The sequence below is a fragment of the Schistocerca cancellata genome, chromosome 5, assembly GCF_023864275.1.
Source record: "Schistocerca cancellata isolate TAMUIC-IGC-003103 chromosome 5, iqSchCanc2.1, whole genome shotgun sequence".
Lineage (NCBI taxonomy): Eukaryota > Metazoa > Arthropoda > Insecta > Orthoptera > Acrididae > Schistocerca > Schistocerca cancellata.
The window spans coordinates 34422202-34435364 of NC_064630.1; the positions used below are offsets into that span (position 1 = coordinate 34422202).

The following is a 13163-nucleotide window of genomic DNA, read 5'->3' on the forward strand; positions in this document are numbered from 1 at the left end:
TGCTATTGTTTTCGGTAACAAGCGGACATGATGTGAGTGAGTCGCAGCAAAATAATTGATATGTACTGGACCAACTTCGAGATATATCGAACACAGAGGGGTACGCTCAAAGACTCCAAAATATATTAAAAAACAACATACAATCATGATTTTTTTTTGAACAGCATTAACTTTTAATTAATAATATTGGACCAAAGCATCATTTACATTTTTCTACTATTGTAAACATAAACAACAAAGTACTGTTCCAAATGTTCGGTAGTAAGACTATTGTAAACATAAACAACCAAGTACTGTTCCAAATGTTCGGTAGTAAGACTGTGTCTTCGATCTCTCAAAACATTTCTATTAGCAGAAAAGGAGCATTCTACATCAACTGAGGTAACTGGGCAGAATTTGAATATGGATGCTATGTTGGCACTTATTGTTTCTGGTAAAAGTTTGCCCATCTCATTAATAAAACTTTCAATTTGGCAAAAGGGTTCAAAGTCTGGTTTATTGCTTAAAATGTTTTCAAACTTTTCTTTAAGTTTTCTAGGGGATACCTCTGGCAATGAGGAGTTCACTAGAATAATTTTATTCATAAACTGAACAGATTCATTCAACACCAAACCTTGAGTTTCAATACTTGCAGGTATATGGAAAAAATGAGTGCTAATCACAGCAATGTCGTTTTTAATACTGGAATCCTTAAAACCTTTCTTGCACTGGCAAACTGCAAAGACTCTGCACTACCAAAGTTGTTTGCTATGCCTCTAATGGCCTCGAAATGTTCAACGTAAAACAACATAGCTTCGACCCACGTACTCCAATGAGTTACCACTGGTTCGGGACGTAAAGGCACATTTGGTAGTTTTTCTTTGTAGGTCTTGATACGAGCAGAAGCCTTTAGAAACACTTTCTTTGTGGGGGAAATCAGTTTATTTACATTCACAAACGTTGAACTTACTTCTTCAGCAAGGTGATTTACTCCATGAGCAATGCATGTCACATAAATCAAATTGAGATAAAAAATGCTCGGAGGAGTTTTCCTGCTGTGATCATATAGGGAGCAGCATCTGAAATAAACACCAATACCCTTTCACCTGCAGAAAATTCTGGAAATATTTTTGTAATACCCTCATTCACAAATCTGGCGAGCATAGATTGATTTACTTTTTCAAGTGCTTTGCACACCACTAAATAGGAAGAAGAACGCTCTTCTTTTAAAGCACCAACAATTAAATTTACAATGTAACGGCCACAAGTCTCTGTAGTTTCATCAACAGGAATCCTGATAATGCTGTCCTTGAGTTCATTGTGTATTCCTTGCAGAACATTTATGTAAATTGTCAGTATGTAATTTTTATGCAATGTTGATTCATCTCATATATTTTGATTTAAGCAATACTTGCACAGGAAGCCTTTAATGCTTGCAATGAATGCTTCACAAAGATCCCTGTTAAACCGACTGTTTTGGTTACCTTTGGACAAATTCCTACTATTGCATCTTGCTGTTATCAGAAGCTGTTTTCATGGTCCTTTCTTCTGTATTCCTTCAACATGAAGACTTGCTTGACATGCTGGTCTATATTTGAAACTTTTTTTCCATGAAACATTTTTCTTTCAAACTCGACAGTATAAAACAATTCCGTCACACGTAAATGTTTCAGGATGGTCAGCTACCCACGAAACGTTTCTTTTTTTTTTCCTTCCTTCTTTTTTTTTTTTTTTTTTTTTTTTTTGGGGGGGGGGGGGGGGGGGCAGCATAGCGCACAATACGTTTCACACTACACATCGTAAACATGTTCAACTGTGTATAATTGAATGGAAAGCTAAACTGAAACAATGAACGTGTGACTATAAGCACGGGAAATTGCTTACACTTGCCAGATGTCATCTGAAAGGGTATATCACATTTTAACTGAAGAATTAGAAATAAAAAAATTATCTGCAAAATGGGTGCCGTGAATCTTGATACACACTCGCACATGTGCTGCCGCCATGGCAAAATTAAACGAACTAAGGTATGAATTGTTGCGACACCCGCCTCATTCACTTGGTATGTCTCCGTCAGACTTCCACCTCTTCCCAAAACTGAAAATTTTTCTTGGTGGACGAAGATTTACTTCAAACAAAGAATTGATAGCCAGAGTTGACAATTATATTGCAGGCCTGGAGGAAACTCATTTTCGAGATGGGATCAAGGCACTGAAACATCAATGGACCTAGTGCATTAATCTACAAGGATACTACATTGAAAAATAAAAAAAGTTTCAGTTATGTAAGGTTTTTTTTCTGTTCCATTCCAAGAACTTTTCAAATCACCCTCATATGCAAAAACTGGTGAAAAGGGGGCAAATATGCAAATGCATATAATCCGGTCTCTACTTATAACAAAATAGAAACCATGAGTAAGTGCAATTCCATCAACAGCAATATCGGTTTGAGATGGAAGAACTCGGTACCAGGAGTAAGATTGGCGTAATGACTACAGAACCACATAACTGGCTACCTCTTTCTTTTTATAACTCACTATACAAAATTAAATTAAACCAGTTGGGTCATTTTAAACCATTAATTGCTGTGGACATGTTAACACGCGCACCTCTGTACCTGTCCCTGTGTGCTCTGAATGCGTTTACGTGCACCACCAGTTCAGAGCACACAGGGACAGGTACAAAGGCACGCACGTTACCACGCCCAGAGCAGTTAAAGGGTTAATTATGTAAAGACTGGCAGCCATGTGAAGGGACACTAACCTTTTTTTAGAGTTTTAGGTTTACACACCAGCAATGGATGAAACAACATACAAATTTGATTAAAGAAAAACAAAAAATCTGTGCGGACCACACAATCTACGCGAGCGAAGCAGCAGGTGCTAAACTAGTAAAGGCATAAAAGCTGTTTGCAGTCAACATCTTATCAAGCTGTAAGTGAAACACTGTAAGGATATTAGGGTGACTGCCTTCGTATATGCACAATATAGCCACAGGATAGAATCTTATGCAAATTCACTTTAAGATACAACCACCTATGCAATAGGCAGGCAATTAGTCATAAGTGCAGACACCAATTCCAGGTCTGCCCTATGGAATTCAGACAGAACTGATGATAGGAGAAGGGTCAACGATGACACAATACACGGATCATAACTTCATGTAGTAAATATAAATATAGGACAAACACCAAACTACACGAGACATGACGGAACACACAACATCAACATTACGCTCACACATGATGATGCTGTCACACACATAAAAGACTTAAGTACATGATAACATAACCCACAGCAACTACAATGCAATAACATTCACTCTGACACATGGCCAAGACAGGGCAGACACAACACCAACCAGGCACGTACCATTTCACAAAGCAAAATGGGTCAAATCAGTGTAAGCCCTATATGAACATGAACTGAACAACATAGAGGGATAGATTGCAAAGTTCATATACTGACAGAAATAAAAAAGAGCACACAAAAGATATCTGATACAAAACACACAACCACACCAAGGGCAGGTGGACTATCAACACTGAAACAAAAATCCAGATATAAGCAAAAACTATTCCAGCGAGTCATAATGGACAGACAGATGAATAAGACTGAATGTCCTTCCTTTCAGGAGTGCTAGTTCTGCCAGGTTCGCAGGAGAGCTTCTGTAAAGTTTGGAAGGTAGAAGATGAGGTACTGGCAGAAGTAACGCTGTGAGGATGGGGCGTGAGTCGTGCTTGGGTAGCTCAGTTGGTAGAGCACTTGCCCGCGAAAGGCAAAGGTTCCGAGTTCGAGTCTCGGTCCGGCACACAGTTTTAATCTGCCAGGAAGTTTCAAGACTGAATGCGTATAGGCAAGCAAAACACTTATGTAAACAGACATTATTCAACACATGCAGATTCATAACACAAAAAAGAAACAGTTGGGGAAACCAGACAAGATATTATTACAAAAGAAAAAAAATCCCCAGTGGTTCTGGAAATGCTAAGGCAGGATGATGGCGAGACGATGAGGGGATGAGAAATATAGCGAAATCCTTGCTGTATAAACTACTCCCTGATGACAGCAGTGGCTCAGACATCCAACACCAACATGGCACACACTGAGAAGAAGCACACTACTCATATCACACTGCTACCGTTACCTGTCCTAGTGCGCAAGAAGAAATTGTGCTAGCAATCTCAGAACTTGAGAGCAGAAAAGCACTTGGGCCAGATATAATCCATTCAGCGTCACTCAAAAGACTAGCACACTGATCATTTCTAGCACCATGCTTGAATGACACCTTACAGTTGGGCTGGATACCTGCAGTTTCGAGAAACACGGGTCTGAGTCTGCACCAGAAAAGCTACAGATGTCACCATCAACAAAGTGCTGCAAATTGTCAGGAACACAACAAACAAATATGCCATGGCCATAATGATAGACACTGCAGGGGTATTTGACAATCTCTGGTTACCTGCGGTGCTTCCTTTCGACATCCAAAGTCCTCCCCCCCCCCCCCCCTCCCAATGACCTTGTCAGTGTATACCCCTGGTCTCTGTTAAAAATTGTTGCAGCTCATTCTAATCTTAGCCACCTTTTTTATAATTGAATCCAAGTATGTTGATGCGTGAACCAAGACTCTTTTGTTTTCAAACTAGCCTCCTGCACTTAGTGGATGGAGAAAATAGGACAGATGGAGTTGTCGTATACATAGATGAATTACTAGTCATAATCTCTGCAAACAATGAGACCAACTAGAACAGACTGCCAGTGGAACATGACATGCTATCACACAATGGTGTAGCAACAATAAATTCACGACATCTGAAAGTAAAACAACCTACATACTACTAAAGATATCTTTGACAAGGAAATCCTCAGTAAAGATCGGGGGCATAAAACATCAAACAAGCAACCATGACACCTATCTTGGAGTACACAGAGATGAAAAATTAAATTTCTATGAACATAAAGTTAACAGCAGGCAATGCAGAAAAAAATACAGCACAAAATGGCGAGGCTAAATTCTAGCAAGTACAGACTGCCTCTACCAGTTAAACGAACATACCAGTGCGCCATCTTCAGATCAGTACTAAGCATTACAGCCAGTAAATGGGTGCACAGACTGACCCTAGCTACAAAAAAGGCATCAGTCAGGTGGAAAGAGAAGTGTCTTGCTCAGACTATCAGGGGCACTCGGTACCACCTATGTGATAGTGCAGTGCAGTTATGTGCTGTGCTACTCAGAATATACCTTACAGATATCACCATCAGACATCAGACTGCAATGTACTGGTTACAGATGGGGAGACGAGACCATGTAAATTCAATTACTGGTGCAAAAATCAAACAATGGAAAATCCAGGATGGAATTAAACAGTATTATGAAAAGGAAAGTTGCTACTCACCATATAGCAGACATACTGAGTCGCAGATAGGCACAACAAAAGACTCACGCAATTAAAACTTTCAGCCATTAAGAGCTTCGTCACCACACACACACACACACACACACACACACACACACACACACACACACACACACACCAGTTTCAGTTGCCTGAGACTGCAGTTGCTTTTTTTGTGTGTGTGTGTGTGTGTGTGTGTGTGTGTGTGTGTGTTTGTGTGTGTGTTTTTCACGTGAGCTCCCGAGGCCCACTGCACGGCGTCCATGGAGACAAGGCGCTCGCCGGAGCTTAAGTCAAGCCTTGGTGGTGTCTTAGTACCTATGTACCGCATTTTTTAAAATGTGACTACGTCTATTCAGGCTGTTTTAGTTTAATTTCTAGGCCGTGCCCTCACAGACATATTATAGAATCAGGTTTAACTTCTGAAGAAGGCTCAATTAGTTGGGCTAAAACCTAGGTAAAGGTTGGTTTCGTTACTGCAATTGAGGCTGATAGTTTCTTATACACGTATTCTTTGTTCAAAAGTTTACCTAAGTTCTGTACATTGGTACTGCAGGCCTTCTTATTTCTTAAAATAGTCTGACGGTGTGCTTCTAAGAGAAGAGATGACTTAATCACAGGGCACTTCAAATTTTTCTTGCAACAATAACGTCATTATACGGAAACCCCCCTGGCCCATATAATCTAGAAGAGTATCAGCACATTGCACGGCAGTACAACAACTGACAGGGTCACAGTCTTTGTTCTCACTTTCATATTTACTGTCCTGTTCTGTGTGTCGCTCATACAATGTAAGCCAGGTTCAAATACATTGATTTTCACTCACTCTTTCAAGGTTTCTTCATTGCCATCTTCAGATGCATTAAAGCCACTGCCAGATTCATTATTTGTGTGGCTGTTATTTCTTCATCAGTGAATCCTTGAATATCACTTTCTTCTATATCTGAAAGAATTTTCCTCATTGAATGAACTAGAGAGTGTGGTTTGACTTCCTCCAGACGTCAGAAATCCCACGAATAGAATCTAGAACTGTCAACTTCTTCCAGAACACCACCAAAGCATCCTAATCAATTACCATTTTCAGTAGATCAGCCCAGTAACTCAGTTTTACTGACTTAACTAAATCTTGGTCCATTAGATGTATAATGACAGTCATTTTAGGAAGTAAAAACTTAATTTTGATGAGACCATCATTAGATACAAGAATTCTCTCATAAGGGTGTGAACGGGTGCTACCAAGCAATAGAAAAGCCTACTATGGCAATCCTCTCTTCTAAAAATTGCCAAACTTGTACAAAATGTGTGTGCAATCAGTTTTGAAAATTTCACGATCCATACATTTTTCTTTTTGGTCGTAACTATGCACACGATATCCTTAGCTGTGACCTGTAATTCTTTCATGGAGGCATGTCTGAATAAAGTTTTCTCAGTTTTCAAGCCACATCAAATTGAGTAAAATTCTCAAGCTTTTGATGGCTATCTCCGCCATCGTCATTTTTCTCAGTTCTCAAGCCACATCAATTTGAGTAAAATTCTCGAGCTTTTGATATCTCCGCCATCGTCATCAGGCATAAAACTACTGACTGCCAGGGCTGGTATATGTTGCGCTTATGTAGCACAATTACAGCCATCAGTGTCAATCAGAGAGGGCAAAATGACATATGTGTGGAAGGTGAGTTAGGTAGCTCATAGCAGCTCTGGCTTGCTTTGAGACCGAATGCCGCAGGTGGCACAAGGGGCCAGTGTTGTCACCTCCCTACAAGCACTGAGCATCCGTCGTTGCTTCCTTTCAACATCCAAAGCCCGCTCCCGCACCCTGCTCAGTGTGTACATCTGGTGTCTGTTAAAATTGTTGCTGTTCATCCTAATCTCAGCAGTCTCTCTTATAATGGAATGCCAGTATGTTTACACTTGACCCAACACTTGCGAGTTATCAAATTGTATTTTGTGTCCAATTTTCAAGCAATGCTCAGATGTGGCCAACTTGTCAAGCTACCTTTGTTTAATATGCCTCTATGTCGTCTTACACAGGGTGCAGCATATCTCGTATCTTGGAGGCACATCGAAACACTGGTCTCAATCCATGTCTCTGCAGTACATGTCTTAATTTGCTGCTGGATCTTTTGGCCCAATAATATCCACCTGGAATCATCAAGTTGTTCACGTTCTATCAACAATGCACTTCTTGTACTGCAACAGATATTATGAAATTGCGGGTGGCACAGCGACAGGCTCACCACTGTCTCCTGTATTCACGAATTTCTTCATGGAGCACTTTGAGGAGCATGCTCTGAACTCTGCAGTGTTGCATCCATCTTGCATCCTAAGGTACATCGATCACACCTTCCTGATATGGCCTCACGATGATAAAACAATGTAACAGTTTATCAGTCACATGAATGGTGTCCATCCCAAGTTAAATTTACCATTGAGGCAGAGAAGGATGGCAAGCTGCTATTCATGGATGTTTTAGTTAAGTGGAAGGCAGGAGGCCAACTTGGTGATTAGTGTACAGGGCACCAACGCACACTGATCTATATTTGAATGATGATAGTTTCCACCATCCTGTACAAAAGAAAGCAGACCTGAACACGTAACACACAGAGCAAAAGTTATTTCTAATGACAACCACCAACAGTCTGAACTGCAGCACTTGAGATACATGTTCAAAGAGAATTGTTATAGCAAAACGAGACATTTCAAACACTTTCAGGTGCCACTGTAGAAGGATGTCTTGTGAATCATCAGAAGAAGCCATGCCAGAGGCTTTTCTGCCATGCTGTGGGGCAACGAGCAGCAAGTTAGGACATGTACTGCAGAGACATGCATTCAGACCAGTATTCTGTTCCACTCCCAAGATACGAGATATGCTATGCACCGTTAGAGACAATATAGCTCTTTGTGTTTCCGGTATTTATGGTGGCCCTCGAAGTGTGGCACCACCTATATAAGTCAGACAATTCGCACAGTTGGAGAGCATTGTGCCAAGCAAAAAAGACATATTAAACAAAGGGAGCTTGACAAGTCGGCCATAGCCGAGCACTGCCTGGGAAAAGGACACAAAATACAGTTTGAAAACAAAAGAGTCTTGGCTCACGCATCAACATACTTGGATTCAATTATAAAAGAGGTGGCTAAGATTAGAATGAGCTGCAACAATTTTTAACAGAGACCAGGTGTATACACTGAGTAGGTCATTGGGAGGGGGGGGGACTTTGGATGTCAAAAGGAAGCAACGACGGATGCTAAATGCTTGTAGGGAGACAGGAGCAGCAGTTTCAGATGTGGTGCTGGCCCCTTGCACCACATGATGGTACTCAGTCCCACTGCAGGCCGGAGCCAGTCAGTAGTTTTACTCCTGATAACAATGGTCAAGATAGTCATCAAAAGCTCAAGAATTTTATTCAAATTGATGCGGATTGAAAACTAAGAAGATTTTTTTTATCCTTCGATGTGATACCCTGGAATTCTATGTTGGTTTCTTTCTTCTTCTTCTTCTTCTTCTTCTTCTTCAATCACTATTAGTTTCACTTTGTTGTTCCCAGAGCATTAGCAGTACACAAAATTGTAATGCATTCTTTAGATGACTTGTATCCAGCAGCACGAACTTTGCTTTGAAACAAAGACTTCTGGTTGGTAGACATTTCCAATACAGGCCACTTTCATCTCCATTATAAATCTGGCCCGGTGTGAAATTCTCTTCTTCCACAAATTTCTGGAACTCTTCCAGGAAGGAATCAGCTGCCACAACATTTGAACTTAGCCGCTCTCCTTGCACTGTATTGTTGTTGTTTGTACTGCTGCTGCTGCTGCTGCTGCTGCTGCTACTACTACTACTACTACTACTACTACAGCTGCGGTCTTCAATCCAAAGACTGGTTTGATGCAGCTCTCCACACTACTCTATCCTGTGCAAGCCTCTTCATCTTTGAATAATGACTGTGATCTACATACTTCTGAATCTGCTTACTGTTATTCATCTCTTGGTCTCCCTCTAGGATTTTTACCCCCCACAATTCCCTCCAAGACAAAATTGGTGATCCCTTGATGTCTCAGAATGTGTCCTACCAACTGATTCCTTCTTCTAATCAGGTTGCACCATAAATTTCTTTTATCCCCAATTCCCCTCAGTACCTCTGCATTATTTATGTGATCTATCCAGCTAATTTTTGGCATTCTTCTGCAGCAGCACCACATTTCAAAAGCTTCCATTCTCTTCTTTTCTAAACTATTCATTGTCCATGTTTCACATCCGTACATGGCTATGCTCCATGCAAATACTTTCAGAAAATATTTCCTAACACTTAAACCTGTGTGTTGAAGTTAACAAATTTCTCTTCTTCAGAAATGCTTTTCTTTGCATGGTTAGTTCGCAAACTTTGCCCCAGAAGTTTTGAATCCCATGACATTGGTTGAATCTGGTTAGCCATTCAAATGAGGCATTCAATTCTCCTTCTAAACCTAGAGCCTTAGAAAAAAAATTAGCTATTTTGTCACACATTGTGCCTTAAACAATGACACTAGCTAATTTATTGCAAAAGGGCAGCATCTAATTCATCAAATGTAGATCTCATCACCATGCTTTTTAGTGCAAATGGTCCAGAACTAGAATCACATTTCCTGACAAAATCCTGTATTTTCTGCTTATTCTTTTTAATGTCTTGAAAAGTCTGCATTCCAGTACGCTGATCTGCAATTAGTTTTGCAGCAATTTCCCCCTCTCAAATCCTTCAATTAATTCTGATTTTTGTTTTAAAGTCAACACGTTTCTTTAATTTCTCTGTCGTCTTACAAATTTCTTTTAACTTGCTTTGTTGACATTTACATGCTGATTAATATCAGAGACTGAGTTTGTTTTTGATTACACAGAACAGGCTGAGACTTTTACTCTGTTGTCCACAGCAGTCATTTAAACAATGGAAATGGCACTTTGTGTCACAGGTCGGTTATTTACTGCTATCTGCCAGAGAAAAACATCGCACACATTGCTTTTAATGCACGAATAATCAGCAAAATGGATAATCCACACACAAATAATCGGCAGTAGACTGTATCTGACACAAATGGCTGAGACTTTTAATAGCATTGACTCAAAAGCTTAACTTTCACACCACCTAGGAACCATAAACTTTAATATGTGACAGAAATTTCAACTTGATACCTCTACCTGTTCCTGACAGATCCTACAAAGGTTCTGTTTTTACCAGTTGAGATACAGAACTCTAAAAGTAATTGTGATATCTCTATTATACACACTTTTGTTACTCATTAAAGCAGGAAATGTCATTGGCATGTAACCTGGAAAAAAGCTGAACTACTTTCATACATCACTAACAGGCAAAGGAAATTTTATTTGTGTACATAACATTCTGCACTTAAGATTACAGTAAGCAGATCATAAAAATAAATAATAAGCTTCAATAACTTTTAGAAACTATTCCATTTACCAGAATCAGCACGCTGTTTTGGCTGAATTGTCAGAACCAAGCCAGAAACTTCTACGTAGCTGGAACTGCTGAGAAGTGATGACCATGGGATTGAAACAGACATTTGCTCCACAAAGCCATCAACAAATTCAACTGGGAGGTTCTGCTGCTCTCCCAGTTCATTGAGTGCCTAGAAAACAAGGATGTAATTCACAGTCATAAAGATATAAGAATGTTATGTGGTAATTTGGTGTGACAGCCAATAAGCAAATGAAAGCAGAAACTAATCTCTCATCTCTCTCCTCCACCTCTTATTAAAATTAGACAAAAAAGCAATATTACATAATTAATTAACAAGGCCAAATACATTAAAGTACTCAAAAATGAGAAGAAAGGGCAGAATTGCTGACATAACTGAATGATTCATAACATTCAATCAGCAGCTGATAAAGCAGTAGATCACAGCTACAAGCTTAATCTTTTGCAGTTTATAGAAACCTTCAGCAAAAATGAGTTACTATTTGCTCCATAGGTTTTACTTATTCAAATTTAAATTTATTATCCTTCCCAGTAGTCCTTCATAAAGGGAGCAATGTGGCATGTATCTTAACTGATTTAGATTAGATCAGATTGATGGGTTTAAGGAACCTACTTACCAGTTCATCAACCTCTCCATCCTTACAGCATGAAATCCGTACAATTCTTTTATAAGGAATGAGATGTTAAAAGAAAATTACCACTAGGATATTCATCTGGTATGGAAGAAGCAGAAGGAAGTATGAAACCAGCTACAAGGGAAATGTAACATACCGTAAGACAGAGGAAGTAAGCCAATTGGAAACAGCAAGAGGCCATCTGGAGCATGTAATAAAATGGGAGCAGTAAATAAGGTATGTAGCTGATTAACATTGAGTGTAATGAGTGAGCTGCCATTAGTGTTTTCCTCATTGTTATAAAAGTGGTGCACTCTATTAAAGTGTGTGCCACTGACAGAGAGACAGCACAATTGCAGGACGGTGGAGTGCACTCATGCATCAGTCTAGTGTGGCTGATGAGGAGTCTGCAGAGAACTGAGGATTCTCTAGCAAACATTCTGCCTGCAGACATCCATGAAGTTGCAGAATCTTTTGTGGCGTGTAGCATGTTAGTGCTAGTTACAGCGAACCACTCCTCTGTGAGTCAGGTTCGAATTCTGGTCTCCTCGGCCAATGGCCAAATGATCTGCTCGTTCATTTCTTGAGATTCCGACATGGCTAGGGTTCCAGAGAAATATGACTGACAGTTTGATGTTTTGGGGCTAACAGAAAATGAATGGTCAGCACTAGGGGGTGTCGGCAGGCGTAGCAGCAAATTATGGTTTGTACACAGCTCAGAAAATCACTGTGAATTAGAAAAGACTCATGTGAGCAGATTTGTATGTATGTAAGAGCCGATATAACGACTACTACCTGAGCAGTAAATACACTACATCCCTGTGGTAGACTGTGTTGTTCATTGTCACCTGTATATGAGTGACAGCACAGCCCATTTGGTCTTCAATACACGATCCATATGCATAAATCAATTCTGAACTCTAATTCATTCACCATCAAACGAAACAGTCATTGTAGAATACACAGATCTAGCACACCTTTTGGATGAAGGATAGAGCCAGATGAATTAGTTGGCAAGGGTCAGTCCACCGGGGTGTTTGTGAGAGGTTTCAGAAAGGTTATAAACGGTTAAGAGAAAATGGATACACGACGGGCTGATATCGAGGCAGCAGATCGAGGGTGTTATTGTAGTGGTAACGACATTTTATCTGGGAAGAGAATATGTTTATTTTGATGGTCATTGATACTATATAAATGGACAGCATAGTTAGTTACAGTTGGGCTCATCAAATTTGTGAGTGAGTTATCCCCAGTTCTGTCAGGAGACTAATTATGGGCAAGTACAACAGGTGCCAGTTGCAAGTCTGATCCCACAGAGATGTACTGTCTCTAAAAGACTTAGCACCAATGGGGCTGATAACCCATACGCCAGGATACCAAAATACAAGCAAGATAGTACTAGAACCTTATAAAGTTGAAAAGGGTGGTGTGATTGGTGCCTCAAGAAATGTTGCTGATGCAGCATTGTGTACTGAGACTAGTCATGCAGTTCTGTTTCAGCTGGTGTGTATGAGGCAACCGTGCTAACTTAGCATAGCAAGTCAGTCATACAAAGTCGTATATTTCTCCTACCATTAGTAATCCATTATGCATTTCTGCATTGCTGGACTGTCCACCCACAACCAGACTTTCTTTGCAAAATTCATTCTGTAAAGAAAGTCCGGGTGTGGGTGGACAGTTCAGCAATGCAGAAGTACATTACTCATGTTTT

General features: G+C 40.0%; 1 protein-coding gene across 1 annotated transcript in view; it reads right to left on the reverse strand.

The window, feature by feature from the left end:
* LOC126187388 (autophagy-related protein 2 homolog A) overlaps positions 1-13163 on the reverse strand; it is a 495539-nt gene that overhangs the window by 465119 nt on the left and 17257 nt on the right. The window contains exon 2 of the mRNA XM_049928440.1: positions 10821-10989. Coding sequence (XP_049784397.1) covers positions 10821-10989 — 169 coding nt within the window. The remainder of the gene's footprint in view (positions 1-10820; positions 10990-13163) is intronic.